The sequence below is a fragment of the Salmo salar genome, chromosome ssa12 (assembly GCF_905237065.1).
Source record: "Salmo salar chromosome ssa12, Ssal_v3.1, whole genome shotgun sequence".
NCBI lineage: Eukaryota > Metazoa > Chordata > Actinopteri > Salmoniformes > Salmonidae > Salmo > Salmo salar.
Genome location: NC_059453.1, coordinates 33,638,878 through 33,661,128, shown reverse-complemented (window position 1 = coordinate 33,661,128; position 22,251 = coordinate 33,638,878). Strand labels below are relative to the sequence as shown.

Here is a 22,251-nt window from a genome sequence, read left to right as displayed (position 1 = left end):
GCTCCAGCTTACCGGTAGGTAGTTGGCGAGGGCTCTTTGCCCATGCACAGACGGGACAGGAAAGCACGTAATCTCTGACGTCTTCTGTTAGGGATGACCACCAGAACTTGCGTGTCAGTAGCTCCGTGGTCCGGGTGATCCCGGGATGGCCAGAACTCAGTGAGGTATGGCACCACTGCATTAGCTGTGGTCTGACGGATGCCGGAACGTAGGTCTTGCCTGCAGGGGTGTCAGGAGGTGCTGGGTCGTGGAGTAGGGCCTCTTGGACGGCTGATTGGATTTCCCACTGTATTGGTCCCACGACACAAGACGGAGGCAGGATGGGCTCGGGAGCTGGGTTAGAAGAAGGGGAGTCAAATAGGGAATCGGCCTTCACATTTTTCTTGCCAGACAGACAGGTGACGGTGAAGTTGAAGCGGGTGAAGAAGAGCGCCCAACAAGCCTGTCTGGGGTTGAGCCTCTTAGCACTTCTTAAGTACTCCAAATTGCGGTGGTTAGTAAGGACAAGGAATTGGTGATGAACTCCCTCTAACTAGCCACTCTTCGATAGCCAGCTTAAATGGCGAGCAGCTCTCGGTTCCCGTCATCATAAACTCATCAAAAAAAGAAACGTCCCTTTCTCAGGACTTTCAAAGGTCATTTGTAAAAATCCAAATAACTTCACAGATATTAATTGTAAAAGGTTTAAACACTGATTCCCATGCTTGTTCAATGAATACAATTGTGTCTGGTAGTATATTGGTCTGGTCTGTGGGTTTTGCAAATTACTTAAATTGTGAGTGAGACAGAAGTGGGTCTGCTTTCTGAGTTTTGTAAATCTTCATTCTCCCATCTTCACTTTAGGCCTCATGGGAATCTCTCTCTTTCGCTGTATTTTACGTATACTCAAACCGCATTTCCTCTGACAGTGTGTCTCCAGGGTCCCTGAGCATTACCCATCCTGTGTGTATCCATCTGCATTTGGCCTGAGGGACATCTCTCGCAAAATAAATTGCGCCTTGCATTTTTCATATCTCCCCTGTATCCCTTGTTAGAGTGGAATGAGCCATGCCTCAGAGGCAAGTCAGGAATAGCACAAACATACATCTATATGGGGGGAGATATGTGGATGTGTGTCAGTTGGGACCACTGTAGCACTACTCTACCTTACATCCATTCAGTCCATCCCAAGCCTGTGCCGTATGGATTTATATTTTCTCTTAAAACGGAGCATACGGAAGGGGTTGTTAAATCTGTTCAAGTATTTCCACAAAAAAAGAGAAACTCAGCAAAAAAAGAAATGGCCCTTTCTCAGGACCCTGTCTTCCAAAGATAATTCGGAAAATTCAAATAACTTCACAGATCTTCACTGTAAAGGGTTTAAACACTTCCCCCAAGCTTGTTCAATGAACCATAAACAATTAATGAATATGCACCTGTGGAACGGTCGTTAACCTCTCCAGCGTCCCGTCCGTGGGATCAAAATCCAGGGAAAACTCCTAGCGACATTAGCATAACGAAATGTAATATATATATTTTTTCAAATATAGGACTGTCTCATATCGTTTTATAGATACACCTCTCCTGAATCGACCCACGTCGTCCGATTTCAAAAAGGTTTTACAGGAAAAGCAAATCATTAGATTATGTTAGGAGTCCATCGTAAAAGCAGCAACATAGCCATTTTCCGACCAACCACATGCATCACAAATAACCAAAAAACAGCTAAATGCAGCACTAACCTTTTACAAACTTCATCAGATGACACACCTAGGTCATCATGTTACACAATGCATGCATTCTTTTGTTCAATAAAGTTCATATTTATATATGAAAACAGCATTTTACATCGGCGTCTGACGTTGACTAACTATTTTCCAGTCAAATGCATCCAGGGAAACAGTGCTACAATTTACTGAATTACTATTCGAAAACATTTTTAAAATGTAATATTGTCATTCTAAGATTTATAGATGAATATCTCTTGAAAGCACCTGTCATACCAGATTTAAAAAGAACTTTACTGGGTAATCACACTTAGCGATAAAAGGGGATGCGATACTCAGAAAATTAGCTAGTAAACCGAGCTCAGCGCCATCTTGGAACAATCGCATATCACATCTAATCTTGTATAATATTGTCAATAATCGCTTACCTTTAGTTGTCTTCATCAGAAAGCACTTCCAGGAATCCCAGGTCCACAACAGATGTATTTTCGGTCGAAAAAGTCCATCCTTTATGTTCCATTAGCTTGCTGTTGTTAGCGCGTCTGAATGCTATATCCAAATGCTCTGCCGGTCGCGGGACAGCCGTTTCGAAATAAAACATTTTTTTTCCCATTTAGGTTCGTTCAAACATGTCAAACGTTGTATAACATAAATCTTCAGGGCCTGTTTCAACAAGAGAGCCAATAAGATTCGAGGGGGACGATTGTATTGTGTTTCAAAACGTTTCCAAAGGTGGGGGTAGACAGGGCCGCCGGCGTCATAATGGTGATGGCCCTCCCCCTGTGACCAATTTCCAACGCGTCTCATTCACTGAGTTTCGACAGTAGAAGGCTCAAAACACTTTGTAAAGACTGGCGACATCTTGTGGAAGCAATAGGAAGTGCTCAATGAACGATAGCTCACGGTGTGATTAATAGGCAACGACGAGAAGTTGAGTCCACAATTCAGAATTCCACTTCCTGTTTCAATCGGTCTCGGGGTTTTGACTGCCATATGAGTTCTGTTATACTCACAGACACCATTCAAACAGTTTTAGAAACTTCAGGGTGTTTTCTATCCACAGGTATTAATAATATGCATATCCTAGCTTCTGAGTTTGATTAGTAGGCCGTTGAAAATGAGCACGAATTTTTCCCAAAATGCGCTGTGACGCCCCCTATCCTAGGGTAACGTCAAGAGGTTATGACACTAACAGCTTACAGACAGTAGGCAATTAAGGTCAAAGTTCTGAAAACTTAGGACACTAAAGCGGCCTTTCTACTGACTCTGAAAAACACCAAAAGAAAGATGCCCAGGGTCCCTGCTCATCTGCGTGAACGTGCCTTTAGGCATGCTGCAAGGAGGCATGAGGACTGCAGATGTGGCCAGGGCAATAAATTGCAATGTCTGTACTGTGAGACGCATAAGACAGCGCTAGAGGGAGACAGGGCGGACAGCTGATCATCCTCACAGTGTCAGACCACGTGTAACAACACCTGCACAGGATGGGTACATCCGAACATCACACCTGCGGGACAGGTACAGGATGGCAACAACAACTGCCCGAGTTACACCAGGAACGCACAATCCCTCCGTCAGTGCTCAGACTGTCCGCAATAGGCTGAGAGAGGCTGGATTGAGGGCTTGTAGGCCTGAGTGTAAGGCAGGTCCTCACCAGACATCACCGGCAACAACGTCTCCTATGGGCACAAACCCACCGTCACTGGACAAGACAGGACTGGCAAAAAGTGCTCTTCACTGACGAGTCGCAGTTTTGTCTCACCAGGGGTGATGGTCGGATTTGCGTTTATCGTCGAAGGAATGAGCGTTACACCGAGGCCTGTACTCTGGAGCGGGATCGATTTGGAGGTGGAGGGTCCGTCATGGTCTGGGGTGGTGTCACAGCATCATCGGACTGAGCTTGTTATCATTGCAGACATTCTCAATGCTGTGCGTTACAGGGAAGACATCCTCTTCCCTCATGTGGTACCCTTCCTGCAGGCTCATCCTGACATGACCCTCCAGCATAACAATGCCACCAGCCATACTGCCCATTCTGTGCGTGATCTGCAAGACATGAATGTCAGTGTTCTGCTATGACCAGCGAAGAGCCCGGATCGTAATCCCATTGAACATGTCTGGGACCTGTTGGATCGGAGGGTGAGGGCTAGGGCCATTCCCCCCAGAAATGTCCGGGAACTTGCAGGTGCCTTGGTGGAAGAGTGGGGTAACATCTCACAGCAAGAACTGGCAAATCTGGTGTAGTCCATGAGGAGGCGATGCACTGCAGTACTTAATGCAACTGGTGGCCACACCAGATACGGACTGTTACTTTTCTGTGGAACTTGTTCAGTTTTGTCTCAGTTGTTGAATCTTATGTTCATACAAATATTTACACATGTTAAGTTTGCTGAAAATAAACGCAGTTGACAGTGAGAGGATGTTTCTTTTTTTGCTGAGTTTATGTAATCATGTCTCAATGTAATGAAGGTATGAAATTGTTATTTTCAAATTCAAATCTCTTTTTGGGCTTGTGGTCAATTCCCACTTTACAAATTATTATAATCAACCATCCGCTCAGACAAAAATCGTCCCGAGGCTGAATCTAGTTACCTACCCCTGGCATACGCCATGCTTCAAAGCATACATCATGCATACCATGAGTACCTTCGGTCTCTCTGGGGGTGTGACATATGTATATGACATACAGTACGTGTATCACATTGTCCACAGAATTCACTATTATTCATTATGATAATTCATCATGCCTTTTGTTTGACATTATCAGAATGGACCCTGTGGGATTGACGATGAAGCGTGTTCTTCCTCTCCTCAGGCATACCCCTCATCTATCACTGAACTTATGTCAAAGTAATTTTTTTGATTTTAACAACAGAAATATCTTGAGGCCTAAAGTGACAGCAGTCTGTCTGGTGGCCTAGGAGTTAGGCCAGGAGCTCTTCCTAATAATGTGATCTGATCTGGAAAAACTCTGGGCTCTGGTTATATGATAGTTAATGACTTGCCAGGTCATAGTCAGGAAAAACTCTTGGCCCTACCTTTATGCCCTCCCACAACAGAACAGGTGTGTTTGTGCTAGGGACCAGAGCCCGTATTCCTAACGTATCCGCCTGTCCATGTTATCTTATACTGTACATTGTGATCTAAAAAGGTAAAACTGATCCTAAATCAGCACTCCTACTTTAACCTGTTAGGGCTAGGGGGCAGCATTTGCACGTCTGGATAAAAAAAATGTACCCGATTTAATCTGGTTACTAATCCTACCCAGTAACTAGAATATGCATATACTTATTATATATGGATAGAAAACACTCTAAAGTTTCTAAACCTGTTTGAATGGTGTCTGTGAGTATAACAGAACTCATTTGGCAGGCAAAACCCTGAGACATTTTCTGACAGGAAGTGGATACCTGATGTGTTGTATTGACTTTAAACCTATCCCATTGAAAAACACAGGGGTTTAGGAATATTTTGGCACTTCCTATTGCTTCCACTAGATGTCACCAGCCTTTACAAAGTGTTTTGAGTCTTCTGGAGGGAGATCTGACCGAACAAGAGCCATGGAACGATGATGTCCCATTAGACACCTGGCGCGCGAGTTCATGTTGGGTACCCTCGTTCCAATACGTTATAAAAGAGTATGCATTCGTCCACCTTGAATATTATTCATGTTCTGGTTAAAAAAGGCCCTAATGATTTATGCTATACAACGTTTGACATGTTTGAACGAACGGAAATATATTTTTTCCCCTCGTTCATGACGAGAAGTCCGGCTGGCTTAGATCATGTGCTAACAAGACGGAGATTTTTGGACATAAATGATGAGCTTTTTTGAACAAAACTACATTCGTTATGGACCTGTGATACCTGGAAGTGACATCTGATGAAGAGAATCAAAGGTAATGGATTATTTACATAGTATTTTCGATTTTAGATCTCCCCAACATGACGTCTAGTCTGTATCGCAACGCGTATTTTTCTGGGCGCAGTGCTCAGATTATTGCAAAGTGTGATTTCCCAGTAAGGTTATTTTTAAATCTGGCAAGTTGATTGCGTTCAAGAGATGTAAATCTATAATTCTTTAAATGACAATATAATATTTTACCAATGTTTTCTAATTTTAATTATTTAATTTGTGACGCTAACTTGACTGCCGGTTATTGGAGGGAAACGATTTCCTCAACATCAATGCCATAGTAAAACGCTGTTTTTGGATATAAATATGAACTTGATAGAACTAAAAATGCATGCATTGTCTAACATAATGTCCTAGGAGTGTCATCTGATGGAGATTGTAAAAGGTTAGTGCATCATTTTAGCTGGTTTTATGGTTTTGGTGACCCTGTCTTTGACTTGACAAAACATTACACACAACTCTTGTAAATGTACTGTCCTAACATACTCTAAATTTATGCTTTCGCCGTAAAACCTTTTTGAAATCGTAAAACGTGGTTAGATTAAGGAGATGTTTATCTTTCAAATGGTGTAAAATAGTCGTATTTTTGAAAAATTTGAATTTTGACATTTATTTGGATTCAAATTTGCCGCTCTTGAAATGCACCTGCTGTTGATGGAGTGCACCACGGGTGGCACGCTAGCGTCCCACCTAGCCCATAGAGGTTAAGACACTTGATATGTCCCCAGAACAGAGGAAGATGACACTGAGATGAGCGTATGACAAGTCTTCTTCACTTACTCAGCACACTAACTGTAGACTCCGACGTCAGCTGCACGTTGGTGGGCATCACATACTCAATGGTGAAACAACGGCCCTTCTCATCTCCTACAACACAAGCAAAGGAGAAGACGGCATTTATGAACCCTTTATTACACCTTTAACATTGAATACAAAGCCCACACACTTGGGGCTCATCGCTAGAAAAGGGGGTAAGTAGAGTTAATCAATGGAATTGTGCAGGAATGAAATGGCATGAACGTAGATGAATAGGAAGTAGACGAGAACTGTTGCATAGAGTTGGAATAGGGAATAGACATAGGAGAGAACTGTTGCATTGAGCTGGGAATAGACATAGGTGAGAACTGTTGCATAGAGTTGTGTTAATGGATTTAAACAGACATAGACACCAGGGTTGTTAGATCAGGAAAGAGGAAGATAGAAGTGTTTGTTCCAACACCCAGCCATGACATTTTATCATCCTGTCCTGTGACAAAAGAGTGTTTATTTTAATTTCACCCTACCCACAGGTGATGGTGTGTGTGTGCGCGCATGTATGCATGCGTGCGTGGTTTTGAATCTCTCTCACGCTGCCGTCTTAACAGTAATTAACCCTCTTCAACAAGAGTGTCTTGGCTGTCAGTCTGGTATAATTTAATTACTAGAAGGCTAGTGATGAAGAGCCATGGGATCCCTCGCTGCCTTATTAAGCCACAATGGCCCGTCCCAAATGGCACCCTATTCCCTAAATAGTGCACTACTTTTGACCAGCGCTCTGGTCAAAAGAAATGCACTATGTAGGGAAAAGGGGGGCATTTGGAACGCATCCCATATTGTGTCAACGATGACAAACACCATTAACAGTAACACTAGACAAGTCACAATTATACAGAGATTGCAGCAAATGGATTTATAATGATGTTGCACAACTATTGCTGTGGCGATGGACTGCAGTAAAATGTATTAAATAATAAATGGAATCAAATTTGACTGCAACTTTCAGACATACTATATGTTCATAAATACTATTCAGCTCTGCCCAGAAAAACAATCAAAATTAAAGCACCATTTCCCAGCATTGTACCAGGTTAGGCCAAGAGGAGGACTTGGTGAACCATGGTTAGATGGTTTGGTGGAATGGAATAAAAGGACATGTATTTGTACAGTACCCCTACATGTCCAAAGCAGGTCCCCAGTTTCTGGTCTGGAGCGTGAAGTCACAAGGTCTGCAGGTCGTCTACTTCATTGCAACCTAGCGCTGCCAAAAGCCATGGTTCGCCCAAGAAAGCCTACGTAAATTCTAATCGCCAGAATGGCCCCAAGATTTTGAGGGAGGTTTTGGTCTCTAAAATGAGTTTATTATGATCAAGTTCGATCCCAAAATGAATTTTTAAAGTTCGCTACAAATCAATAGATTGAATTAAACAGTGATCCATTCTGACTACTACATTTGTAGTCATACAGAACCATGTACTGAAACAGACCAATCACAGGCGGGTAGGCTACGAGGAAGTGCCATTCAGCAATATGGCGCTCTTCAAATTTTCCATAGGAACGCATGGATGACATTAGCACTATCTACTGGTTTTAATGTCTATGGTCCAAAGTCGATAGGTGGCTTATTTCAGTTTGTTCTAACTCAATATAACAAATCCCCTTCATTTTTCTTACTCGCTATGAGGTGGTTTACGGGACTCATATTAAGCATACTCCTGGACTAAAAAGCATGTTCAATGGAAAATCTCTAAAGGTGTCTTCCAGTCCAGGAAACTGGCCTTATGTGCATGTCGATCAACCAGTGACCTGTTTTTCTATTTCTAACTACTATAGCACCCTAGTCAGAACATCTTCCCAGTCTCATGGACATGAGAGAAGTGAGCTTTTATACATCAGTGGATTGACCAGAGTCAATACAAGTACAAATCAAACAGAGACTGGGACCAACAGCTGCATTTAACACTACCACTCAACGGACGCTACGCAGCATCAATACTGGGCATAACACAGCCCATTCACTCTATATGTTGTAATGATGTATCATAACAGTACTGAGTCAGATAGTGACAGACACACAGGGCCTAACTCAACACAAGTCTAGAGCTTCTGGGTCAAACAGACAGCTAGCTGGGGCAGTTTAGCAACAAGGCCATTAAATCGCCGCGAAAACACATCAAACATATCATGTTGACAGTGTTTTGCTTGAGAACATGGAGGTCAGGATGGACACTGAGGGCAAAAAATACATGTTACATAGAAGTACCTAGGAATGTGCTTTGTACCATCATGTCAGTTTGTGATACTTCCTGGAAAGTATAATGCTGGTGAAGGGAGAAATTAGCCCGTCCTCCCCATTTCTACCTCCACCAGCCTTCACTGGTATAATGGCAATATAGAAATAAATCCTGTTTATTATCCTGACAAATATTACTTGGCAAGTGCATGCATTTTAAATACAGTAAATGTTAGCTCATTAGTTTCATTTTAATGCACTGGCTACATTTGATTGTGTCAGCCTCAGTATCCAGAGGCTACCTAGGGAGAGAGTACAGTACATCAGCGAGGAAGTGAATACCTGGTTTACTGCTCGGAAACACTTTGAAAGATAGCGTCGCTAAGACAGAAAAGGCGTGAAAGTTAGTACTTCCTGCTTCCACTTCAAGCTCCCAGCATGTCTCAGTGCAGTGAGGGGGTGGGGGTCGGAAGGGGAGGAGCATCCCTGTGATAGGGCACAAGGTAACCATGCAGGGTGGAGAAAAGCCGGTGTTAGTTCCCCTTTAAACAAGGCTTTTCACAGTTAGAGTAGAAGGAGAAAGTGAACAGGGATGTTGGGTTAGCTTGGCTAGTAGGGTCACTACTGCGTCTTCAGAAAGTGGGCCAGTTTATGGACCTGGATAATAATACAGGTGTTGTATGCTGGAATGACGAGCGGCATGGCCAGCGCTGAGGAACAGTTCAGCAATGGGACACATAGGGTAGTGACAAAGGAAAAAGAGAACGTAGAAGAGCATGATTTTTTTCACCGTCAGCGTCCTAGAGCGAGAGAGCAGCCAGGCTGAGTTGATAGGACATGGTAATAACCCAACATGGGTAGACAGGGTAACTCAAGGACAGATTATTGGGACGTAGCCTAGAGGGAGAGGAGAGAGAAGAGGATGAACAAGAGTGGGTCCTGTGACAGTCTAGTGAATCAGCCTGGAGTGCCAGCCTGTTTCTCCTCCTCGCCAACTCCTGTCATCACTTACCAAAACAGAAACAGACTGGCACCGAGACCATCTAGAAGCTACCAGTCAGACGTAGAAACTTCAGATACTGAAGTAAACAACGGTCAGTGTCCCTGAATGGTTAAGGGTTATGATGATCTTGGGACACCTAAGGGGCAGCATCTACCTTGATCCTAGATTTGTGCCTAAGGGTAAGGGGCAACATCTAGGTTGGCAGGTAGTTTAGCGGCTGGAGCGTTGGGCCAGTAACCGAAAGCTGGTTCTAATACCCGAGCCGACAAAGTAAAAATCTGACTATGTGTCCCTGAGCAAGGCACTTACCCCCAACTTGCTCCAGGGGCGCCGTACTACTAAACTCGTAGAAAAAAGGTGTTATCTAGAACCTTAAAGGGGTATTTGGCAGTCCCCATAGAATAACCTTTTTTTTGGTTCCAGATAGAATCCTTTTTGGTTCCAGGTATAACCCTCTGTAGAAAGGGTACATACAACCCAAATGGTTCCACCAAAAGGGTTCTTTGGCTATCCCAATAGGAGAACCCTTTTAGGTTATATGTTCCAAAAGGGTTCTACCTGGAACCAAAAAGGGTTCTCCATGGGGACAGCGAAAGAACCCTTTCGGAAACCTTTTTTCTAAGAGTGTATGGCTGACCCCGTAAAACCACATATATCTTTTTTTTTATTGACCTTGATTTTACATTTGTGCCTGAAGGGCAACATCTCACCAAATATGAATCAGACCCTCCACAGCTCTGACTGCAGGGACATATGTATCTCTAATCTGAACTGATCCTAGATCTGTAATTAAGGGGCAACGTCTACCCCTAATCAGAAACTTACCAGCTGTGAAGCAGACCCTCCAGAGGCCCGAGTGCAGGGACATGCGTAACTCAGTGCTCTGGTTGAGGGGCAGGATGACGCCCTCCTCCAGATAGAGCCAGTAGTCAGTACTGACAGCGATGCCCAGCAGGCCCAGGGCGCACACAGCGAACACGCTGCTTAGCACTGTCAACACCTTCCTGCCACACAGGGTCATACCACATCCACAACTGCAGGGGGCACCGCCGGCAGAAAGAGGAGCTGCAGGGAGACAGAGAGGATGGGTTAGTGGAGAGTTAATAGAAAGTGGTCGGTGTCACAGCAGTCAACGATAAGGCCATGTCTATGTCCTAATGGTCAATAAGGCAATGGCTAACACCCAATGGTCAATCCTGCGTCCCAGTTGTCAATTGCCAGACAAACTTGTAGGTAGTTTAAGCCATGAGCGTTACCTGGGAGGCAGCTCTGCCGGCCAGGCATGTCTCAATGTATAAAAAAAAATGTCCCAGTAATCCTCCCTGCTCTCCTTTCCATCCTGACATCTAATCGGTGTATCATAGTTCAGTGTACTTTTATATTAGTGTATTACTTTGTCAGTTTAGCTGCATTTTCTTTTTAAGTAAGGAAAATCTAGCCTAGTGTCCTGATCTCAAAATATTTTTTTGAAGAACCATACAGTGTATCATGCTTCATGAACATTGGGCGGATTTTGAAAAAGCTGAACTTTGAACTGCAGTTGTAGGTCTGTCTGCCCTCGCTTTGCCTCAGGCCAAAACCACACACACACCACTAATAGTTCTGGGGAGGCCTGTGAATTACTCCTCATATTCCATAATTCAGCCCATCTGATTAACACACCAACATGATCCAGTCAAGACCCATCTGATTAACACAACAGCATGATCCAGTCAAGACCCATCTGATTAACACACCAACATGATCCAGTCAAGACCCATCTGATTAACACACCAACATGATCCAGTCAAGACCCATCTGATTAACACAACGCATGATCCAGTCAAGACCCATCTGATTAACACAACAGCATGATCCAGTCAAGACCCATCTGATTAACACAACAACATGATCCTGTCAAGCAAAAGTGTAGCAGTCTTACACTATGGTGGTGTGACATATGCAACAGCATATTGATGTTGATGCTCATCAGTCATAAGCAGCACTGATCACTTGGTTGCAGTAGCTGTTGCCCACGCTAGCTGGAAGCCTGGTTTCTGGGCATGCATGGGGATATGTGTTGAAAAGGCAGTCCTTTTACATAACGAGTTGTCTGTTTACTGTCACTGGCTGTTTTTGAGTGGGAGTGTGTGTGAGAGAGAAATACCAGTCTATTCAGGCTTTGTTTTTCTCTCTTTGCATGGCCTCACGATCCCATGTATCACGATATTGATAACATGGCCTCAGGGCCCCTTGTATCATGATATTGATAATATATGGGTACAAATGTATAAGATGAGACTAATGCATCTCATTTAAAGGGCTTTTGCATGTTCATCGTTTCAAAGGACTGACTCCGAGCCATTGGTGTGACAGTGGTAATGTAAATATCTCATCTGACCTCTGACTGTGGATGCAACACGTCATCTCTCCCACTACGGTTGACTCACTATGGTACAGCTATGCGTGTAATGACACTGGCCTATTCTATCATTACCAATGAACCACTTTATAATTTGGACAATTAGAAAATCAATTCCATTTAATTAGAAGTGGATGAAGGCAAAAGGTCCATAGGCCTTCTCTTCAAACCAAAGGTAAATTTGGGCCACGTAGCTCACTCAGAGGTGGAAAATTACCATTGGTCAGCTATCAGGAAGGAAAGGAGACGAGGTGATAAAGTGATTGGGACACAGCCATAGACTCACCAGTCAATCAAATGGGACTTTTTAGCACAAAGGTCCAGCAGGTGTAAGCAATGAGGGGAAAGCAAATGAGGGCCATTATCAGGTAGCCAATCAGTCCCCATTCAGTACAGCTCTTACCCACACATCCACTTAGACATTAATACCAGCCTTTCAACACCAGTGGCTTCGCTAGCATGTGACACACTAGCTTGCGTGTGACGCACAAGGCCATTCATTGACAGGCTACTGTGTTTTATCATAGGGTGGTTAACGTTCGATGCTAACATCCAGTTGTGCTCGTTACTCCCACACACACGGCATCATTACCAAACATCTAAAAATGGAGATCTATCAAGGAAGTTTGAGCTTCAATGTATAGAAGGCCTACTTCCTGGTGTAGACAAAACTACAGTTTTCTAAATAAAAACATTTCAAATGATAGATAACTATAAAATGACAAAACGCTATGCCTCGAATAACAGGACACTGAATGACAGAACACTGAATGACAATGCAAAATGACAGAACACTAAATCACAATACCGACAGAGCACCAAATGACAGAATACTAAATTATACAAAACATAATGACCGAATAAATGACAGAACATTAAATGACAGAACAGCCTGACTGTTGATCACGCGTCATCAGTGCAAGATGGTTTAAAAATGTACAGACGTCATTAGTCCTTGTGCGATCAGTCAGAAATAGTCGGTCCATATTAAAGTGGCTGGGGAATAGGGTAAAAGTGTGTGATTCTCCATTCCAACTCTATGGGACTGTATTTGGACGGTGACGTTTGCAGGCTTTTCGGGCTGGCTGTCACAGATGGGGAGACCGGTTGCCAGAGGGGCTCGACAAGTGTTTGGATGGGGAGAGAAGGGCCCACGATATTTGGAATGAACCGGAGACAAGTGGAGGCAGGGAGAACTTTGCCATGCCTGGCTTGGCTACATAGTCACTATCTGATGCTGAAAGATGAGGACTTTTAGGATTTGAACCAATATGGACCTGCAATTCAGAAGAAATAGAGTAGAAATGTTTTAAAGCTTTCAGTTGGGAAAAAAAATTATTATTATTATTATTTTTGATTTGCCTGTGTACATTAATGCTGGTTAACTGGTTCTATGAAGTGTCCAAACAGCTACTTCCACAGGAAGTTATTAGCAAAGATATTCTGTTGTATATTCATGAACTCTTACACCAGGAGAAAGCAACCAGTGCAGGGTGTTGTTGACTTTTGGGTCATATACAAGTAAAAGACTAGGAGAAATATCCAGACAGACTTATCTTTTCTACAGTGAAAATACCAGGCAGTCAGAAGTGGGAATGCAGTTTCATCTAGTTGACGTCTAAGTGTCATGGTGAAATAGTTGCCGTTAGGGCAGAACAATATCCTCTACCTCAACATGAAAATGAGAAAGAAAACAAAAATATTACATATTAATCTTATTTCCAATTCCCTTAGATGTCATTATCCTAGTGGCAGCAACCTTTTGAGGAGCCATTTGCTCTGCCCACCCAAAGGATAGCACGATTAAATGCTCATCATCAGTAGCTAGTGGTGTTTTGATTTTGGAATCATCCGTTTTTTTTAACAAGTTTCCTAGATTGGTATGGATCCACGTATAAGTGTCACATCTTAGACAAAAGACAGAATCCAAACAGGGAGTCTATTTAAGCAATAAGGCCCAAGGGGGTGTGGTATATGGCCAATATACAACAGCTAAGGGCTGTTTCTTAGGCACGACACAATTAGAGTACAGTAATTTCCGGACTATTAAGCGCACCTGAATATAAGCTGCACCCACTGAATTTAAAAAATATATATTATTTTGAACATAAATAAGCCGCACATGTCTATAAGCCGCAGGTGCCTACCGGTACATTGAAACAAATGAACTTTACACAGGCTTTAACGAAACACGGCTTGTAACTAAAATAAATAGGCTTTAACGAAACACTGCTTGTAACAAAAAACAACATCTCATCATCGACTCATTAAGACCAAGCTCCCGTGCAGCAGCTCCATTTCCTTTTCCAACAGCCAGATCAATCGCCTTCAACTTGAAAGCTGCATCATATGCATTTCTCCGTGTCTTTGCCACGATGAGGGTGACAAAATGACTACTGTAATCAGAATGATGGGAAGTTTGAGAGCGCTCGATTTAATCTAAACAGTAAACAAAAAAGTTGTTTGACCTTAACCCGTTCGGCAATTTCATTGGTCTAATGAAAGCTTCATGCCGCCAAAAAACTGAGCACGTCACAGAATGTGTTTTTTTTTGGAAAAAAAAATTGAAAGCGGGAAAAATCCATATATTAGCCACGTCATTGTTTAAGCCGCGAGGTTCAAAGCCTGGGAAAAAAGTTGCGGCTTATAGTCCGGAATTTACAGTAGTAAAAATACATTGTCATACACCATGGTATACGTTCTGATATACCACAGCTTTCAGCCAATCAGCATTCAGAGCTAGAACCACCCAGTTGATAATTTCGAATATATCATTGTTTGAGAGTGTCATTGTGTCCCTTCCTCGCCACTTGAAGCACAGTCTTGGCAAAGGCTTAATACCTGTTGCCATGGTACAGTGGGGAGTACAGGGAGCTATGATCATGTCCAACTTACCAGTTCAATGTGTGAGTCATTGGTTTCCAAGAAACTGATCGACAAATGCACATAACACACATGCTTGCATCTGCACACACACTTTTCGGATTAGATCAAAGGATACCCACAGCCAATAACCAAATTCTCCATGTCCATTCACACGCACACACAAAGAGATCAACAGGCCCCATTCAATCTACTATGAATACTAATTCAGTCCACACATTGTTCCAGCCCGTATGGGATTATGAATGGCGATTGATCCGAGAAAAACTGTCTATTGACCAATGTTTCTCATTAGATGTTCAAAGCTTCCAGGGCCTAAGCCGGGAGATCCAAAAAGCCTCAGTCCCTCTTTGCATTATAACAAACTACCTTTGAAGAAGATGGGCACATCCATTCTGTGACTAGAATACAATACACGGATGAACACCCAACAGCAACAATCTAGTGAACCGTACTTTCTGTTTAGTGTCTGGTAGTTTTTATTATTATAGAAACCTAACAGTCTTATTTGATAGCACCTGAAGCCATTTTGACCATGCACCTAATCTGGGTTATGTTCATAAAGGCAAGCAATAGAAAATGCTTTAAAATATTCTGCAACAGAAAACTAAAGTGATAGTTTCTTGTTAGACAAGTCCCATTTCTGTTTTATTTTTGTCCAGTTGGTGCCTTATGAATATGACCCAGGTCTGTTCTGTGGTGTGTTTCCCGCCACTCACCACGCGAGGGCGGGGTTTATTTTAACAGCGACCAAAAGCCAATTTATACTTGATCCGAAAATGTGGTCGGAGGCTTCGTATGGAGGGTGTGACGCAATTGCAGAGCCTCCGGAAGAATACAGAGGCCAAATCAAGCTCCGTACCACATCACCGTGCGCCTCTCAAATTTTGGTATAATGTGGATGGCTCCGTATAGACATGATTGGTTGACGGTAGGTTGGGGCGGGAGGTTCTGTATAAACAAACTCACTTCCTTGACAACAGCTCTGCTCCGCGAAGTGCAAAAAGTATGTTTGCTCTGACTTCGGCGGAGGCCGCATCGCAGTAAATGCTGTGTGGCCACAGCAGATATCAGATTGACCATGCATCTAACTGTCTCCAGTGGAATGGAACCCACTGCATCATCACAAATGAAACTAGGTCAGTCAATACTCTCGATGTCCATTCAATTAGCACGCACCCAGCCTCATCAGCCTCTATTCAATCCAAAAACCAACTACCGTTTAACACAACAGTCAGAAAATCAATGATGGGAAAAAAACAACCTGCAATGAATCAGAACTCTGTTCCCAGAACTCACAGCCTCATGGGAAAAGGGTGGTCACTGGTCAGGATCACATATGGAATTTATGTTTCGTCTTTTGATATTGATATTTTTAGGCTAAGGCGTTATCCATTGGTTGTTTGGAGGAACCGTCCTTGTTATAACCTATGGGCTAGTGTAATTTGGGATTTGTAGAGTTCGATTTACACGTCATCGACTGTGTTTGTAGATGTTGCTAATAGGCTATACCAGCTCATTTTAATACCAAGCATTCTGAACATAGCAGCTCATTTTAATACCAAGCATTCTGAACATAGCAGCTCATTTTAATACCAAGCATTCTGAACATAGCAGCTCATTTTAATACCAAGCATTCTGAACATAGCAGCTCATTTTAATACCAAGCATTCTGAACATAGCAGCTCATTTTAATACCAAGCATTCTGAACATAGCAGCTCATTTTAATACCAAGCATTCTGAACATAGCAGCTCATTTTAATACCAAGCATTCTGAACATAGCAGCTCATACAAATTCAACACTATAAACAACCAATTAGGCTTCTATTACCTAACTGACTTGGTCCCTACCACTGAACGTGATTCTCACACTAGGACCTGGTTATAATCCAACACAATAACAACTGGAGTTACTCAAACATTTGTCAGTAGTAGAACAGAAATGCATGTTAACCAAAATGTCTTTGTTTTTTTTACATTATTTCTCTGTCACTGTCAAGGATTCGTCTGTACACTCCTTTCGGGAAAGCCACTGACCCAGTTTCCATGACGGCCGGATGTCGCTATGCTCCGTCTCCAGAGTAACGTGGCCTGTGTGTTCCACTGATGCAAGTTGGCGGTCAGCGGGGTGGACAGCATCAGAGGACTATAGAGCCCTGGGGACAGTGGCTGGACACAGGGGACATGACATGGGGCCCCAACACAGCTATGGAGGGAGCTAGCAGTTAGCTAGCCACAATCATCACCCTCCATAGCCCCTGTATATAACACTAGCATACAGTAGCATAGGCACTACAGGGCTGTGCTAAATCAGTCATACTCATACGGCAAACAGTCTTCCTGACCTACAAAACACTCCGAGACTCCCGGTACTCTTCCCCAGCACCATGCTTACAATAGTATTTACTATAAGTCACAAGAGACTATTGTTAGTAACGCTGTATTTTTGGCTATAAAAACATCTCAAAACCTGTCACTTAGCCCAAAAATAAATACCAGGCAAAGGGATGGCATAAAGGTCATGTTATTTCACCACTGTGCTCCCAAAACAACATTCCAATGGCCCTCAATCTAAATATTTCAATTTCCACAACAAAAAAGAGGGTTTCATTTTGAACACAAACTCAACCCAACAGTTAAACCTCTGGAGACTCTGCAGAGGGCATCTTACCAGCCTTGAGTCTTTAGGGTTCAGAGGCAACAACAGACTGCCTCTGACTGAGTACCTGGGGACAGTTCATGTCAGAACATGTTAGTAGGCTTGAGCAGTGCTTGCCTCGCTCCAAGCCTTTTATGCTGCTCCAAAGGCATCTCCCTGACAGATCTCAGCCAGTGTTTCTTGGCTGTGCTCGCCTCTTCGGTCACACTTTATTTGGATAGTTTGTTGATAGTATGACTAAAATCGGGACGATCTGTTGATAAGCAACTGCTTGCTAAGGTTACAGTAAGGGTCAGGGTTACGTTTAGAATAAGGGTTAGGGTTAAGGTTTGGGGTAGGGTAAGGGTTAAATTTAGGGTAAGGATAAGGGTTAAGGTTAGAGTCTGAAGATAATCTGTAGAGCATCTACAGATTGACTATCCAAATAAAGTGTTTCCGCCTCTTCAAACAAGGCCAGAATGTCAGCAGCCTGTCAATCAACTGATCCTAAAATAAGAGTAACTGTGGTGATCATTTTCTCAAATAGAATCTTTCAGATGACACTCCACTGTTGATTATGTCAGAAATCTATATTGGATCTGTTCAAATGCATTTTCACTTAAAATAAAACACATAAATTAGTATCTTTATACCTCAGCTGTAGGACATTGAAACTGTATGCTACGATGAAGTCTCCCACGGTTCATAACATACGTCATGTTTGAGGGGCAAATGGCAAAACACAGCCAGTCACCCGGAGAAATGGCACATTCGCTGGCTTTGTCATGTGACCAAGTACTCTCTCTTTTAGTGCTTAACTTGGCCATGTCTCTTGTGTGCGGCACAATACTAAAGGTTCCCACATTAAGGAAGACTGAATATATCAGGAATCAGGGTAAGACCCAGATGCAGACCGTGTCGAAGTAACAATGTTTATTACAGCAACAGCAGCAAAGGAACAGGACAGCAGTCAGGTTCAGGTCTGGCAGAGGTCAGTAATCCAGAGATGGGGCAAAGGTACATGACGCCAGGCAGGGTCAGGCAGAGTGGTCAGGTGGGTGGGTGGGTACAGGGTCAGGACAGGCAAGGGTCAAAACCCAGGAGGACGAGAAAAGAGAGACTGGGGAAAGCAGGAGCTGACACAAAAACGCTGGTTGGCTTGACAAACAAGGTGAACTGGCAACAGACAAACCGAGAACACAGGTATAAATACACAGGGGATAATGGGGAAGACGGGCGACACCTGGAGGGGGGTGTAGACAATCACAAGGACAGGTGAAAGATCAGGGTGTGACAATAGGCTAACGAGCCAGTCGGAAGAAACAGAACTTACATGTAAAAGTCACGAGTCAGTGTGTTGTTATGACAGTGCCATAGGAGAGAGGAGACAGACGGAAGCATAGGCAGGCTGGCTGAGACAGTGCAATAGTGTAAAGCGGACAGACAGGAGGACAGACTGTACAAGAAGAGGCAGGCTCTGTGATATGGGACCTCCAACAGAAAAAGAGGGAGAGTGGTATTAGCTCCCTGTCAAACAGATTCTGTGTCAGTGTACATTGGCTGTGAACTAGCCTGTGATAACTGCCAGAAGGTTAAATAACATAGGTATGTGTTCATGACTGCCAGTCTCCAAGGCTACAGGCATGTATAGGCTTGGCAGATAACTAATTTCTCTCTTACTTCATTATGACTTTTCAACAGCAATTTTAAGTCAGTTTTACTCAAAACGATAGTTAGTTGGTCTTTGATTATGTAACCTTTATTTAGCCAGGTAAGCTAGTTGAGAACAAGTTCTCATTTACAACTGCGACCTGGCCAAGATAAAGCAAAGCAGTGCGACACAAACAACAGAGTTACACATGGAATAAACAAACAGTCAATAACACTATTCAGTAATGTAAAGTTAGAACGTTTTCGATCGTTTCAGGTTTGGGAGTTTGATCACAGTGATAGCATATTTCACTATCAAACGTATTACAGCATCACATAACTCAAACCACCAAACAAAATCGATACTGACTCCACTTTCCACCAACGTCTGCCTGGTCCTGCTCTTCAGTAATGCACTAAACCTAAGTTAAATTACCTAGTGGGATGCGTTCAATATCGTTTCGATTTTCAAAGCAAGGGCTTGCAATTATATCTATAATAGCCTGCCAACAACGTCAATTCCAGACTTCTCTTTAAAAATATATATCTCAATGCTTACACATTAGTTCATGCTGAAAATATCGTTCCCACACAGTCGTAAAAACTACCTGTTCGTATTCACATCGACATGGTAAAAAGTTATGTTTATGGAAGTGAAGGTTTTCCCTCCACATAATACAGCCTACACCGTTCTCATTAACTGACTAAATGGGTTTGAATATTTATACAAAGGATAGTGTTTGTATCATTATTCGACCTTTCGTTTTTTTTACATTGCTAGAGCCTACAACCCAGGAATAAGCTTAAGCTTCTAAAACTAATGCTTCGAAAAGTAATTTATTTTTACAGAGCAGCGAATGAAGAAAACAATAGTATATCACGTGGAGACGAACAAACTAAAGAGGCGCTTCTGAGCGCCTATATCTCAACTGAATACATTTCGGACAGCCTACTAAAAGACACTTCAAAAGGGAAGGAAATAATTGAAATAAACATTGTTTACCTTCACAAATAAGCCTCGTCGATGAAAGCGCTATTTTTCTTACAATACTGTTCCTCTCGTGTCGCTCTACACTTGTCTACAGTTGACTCGCAGAGAAGCAGTGGATGTGTCGCGCGCTTAGTGCCCCACGACAGGACAATACTCGTTGCGCACTCCACTTCTGCCTGGCGCCAGCAGTTGGGCAGCCTTTAGGGATATGGTTAGCCTATGAAGCTTCACTGATTATTAAACAAAATCAAAGTTCGCTTTTGCGAAATGCAGCCCACAAATAATGTCCCTCTTTTGGATAAAACTACGGTCCAGAGATTGGCATCCATGGACTTTCCTTCATCAACGTTGTGGATTCGAGTGAGCTGAATACTACACAGCTGTTCAATCAAGCATCAAACCCACGACGAAGCTTCCATCATGTGACATGCAAGACAAACGCCTGTGGGTGACTTCAGCGTCATAACCCATTTAATAAAAAAAAAATATATATATTATGGATAATATGAGCACTTTTGTTTTTTGGGTGGGTAGCCAACCACCCCCAAAGTTTTAATTATTTACTACATTATTACAGATTTTGTCTGATTATGGTATGGTATTTATGTGTGCATAACATTTACAAAGCATTACAACTAAATGTAGCACTGACCCCCCCCCAAGGGGGATCTACTTTTCCTGGCACAATTTGTTAGGCCTATGCATGTTTGTTCTGGCATCAGTGAAGCTGCGACCTGTTATTCTTCCCGTCTATCCATGTTCTTTCTCAGTCAAAGCATGGCAACATTTCTTCTCCATGGGCAGCGCCAGAAGTCGCCCCACAGGCAGGTATAAAATGTGTCCTAATGCATTATAAAGACCTCTAACGTTTTTGAAGTAACAAATTGCCGTGGTAGCTTCAACCATAGACATAGAATTGAATGGAATTCTAATTCTATAACTCAGCACCAGCAATCTTTCAAAACCCACTCCTCTCATTAACCCCTCATTATGGACATTAAGGAACCACTATACTTCATCCCCAACGTAGCTGAACATTAAATATGAAGCAACCAGCCCTGAGGTTGCATCCCAAATATTACCCTATTCCCTATATAATGCACCAGGGCCCTGGTCAAAAGTAGCACACTATATAGGGAATAGGGTGCTGTTTGGGATGCAACCTGAGAGTGTGAAGGGGAGACCCCCTGCTTAGTGTTACCAGAGTGTAGTGACAGCCACTCCTCTTCCCCAGAGTGTGTAATCTCATTTAGTGAGCCACTGGTTTGAGAACCAGGCCCAAAACATTACTAATTCTCTCTTTATCCAATTATGAACACAACATACCCCTTCCCTTTTTCCACATTTTATTTTGTGTGTGTGAGTGAGTAGAGAGAGATTTTTGGTAGAAATTATAGTATTGGTAATAATAATAGTAGGGCTAGTTGTGGTATTAGTGTAAATAACAGTGGTGGTAGCATTCATTTTAGTAGTAATAATAGTAGCTTGTTATTTTCCATGTTTAACCTATTATTGATTCTATTTTATATTACTGTCCACAATTATCATTCTATTGTCATTTCTATTTCGTTTTAACTATTCTATTTTATTATTATTTATTGTTTTATTATTACCTTACAATTTCAATTATATAGCATACATTGATGCTTTGGCAATATTTACACAATGTTTCTCATGTCAATCAAGGAATTTGGATTTGAGAGAGAGGGACCTTTTAACAAGTTCCCTCAACATACAGTACCATTGTTTTCACAGAGCTTCCAATACTCCCATTCCAATACTCCCATTCCAATACTCCCATTCCAATACTCCCATTCCAATACTCCCATTCCAATACTCCCATTCCAATACTCCCACTAGAGCAATGAACAGACTTTTAGGGCTCCAGACTATAGCAGCTCAGACGCTGAGCAGACATCCCTATTGGTTACTGGTAGAGCAAAGCAGACAGTTAATTAGATTCAGATTCAGGGAAGCCATTGACACAATGATATGGGCTGCATTCCAAATGGCACTTTTCCCTACATAGTGGACTACTTTTGACTAGAGCCCTAAGGGCCCTGGTCAAAAGT

General features: G+C 42.6%; 1 protein-coding gene across 1 annotated transcript in view; it reads right to left on the bottom strand.

Moving 5' to 3' along the window:
- LOC106564881 (voltage-dependent calcium channel gamma-5 subunit) overlaps window positions 1-20,606 on the bottom strand; it is a 28,009-nt gene extending 7,403 nt beyond the window's left edge. The window contains exons 1-3 of the mRNA XM_014131367.2: window positions 20,192-20,606; window positions 10,440-10,679; window positions 6,403-6,489 (exon numbers count right to left, since the gene is read on the bottom strand). Coding sequence (XP_013986842.1) covers window positions 6,403-6,489; window positions 10,440-10,635 — 283 coding nt within the window. The 5' untranslated portion in view covers window positions 10,636-10,679; window positions 20,192-20,606. The remainder of the gene's footprint in view (window positions 1-6,402; window positions 6,490-10,439; window positions 10,680-20,191) is intronic.
- Between the last annotated feature and the right edge of the window lie 1,645 nt (window positions 20,607-22,251).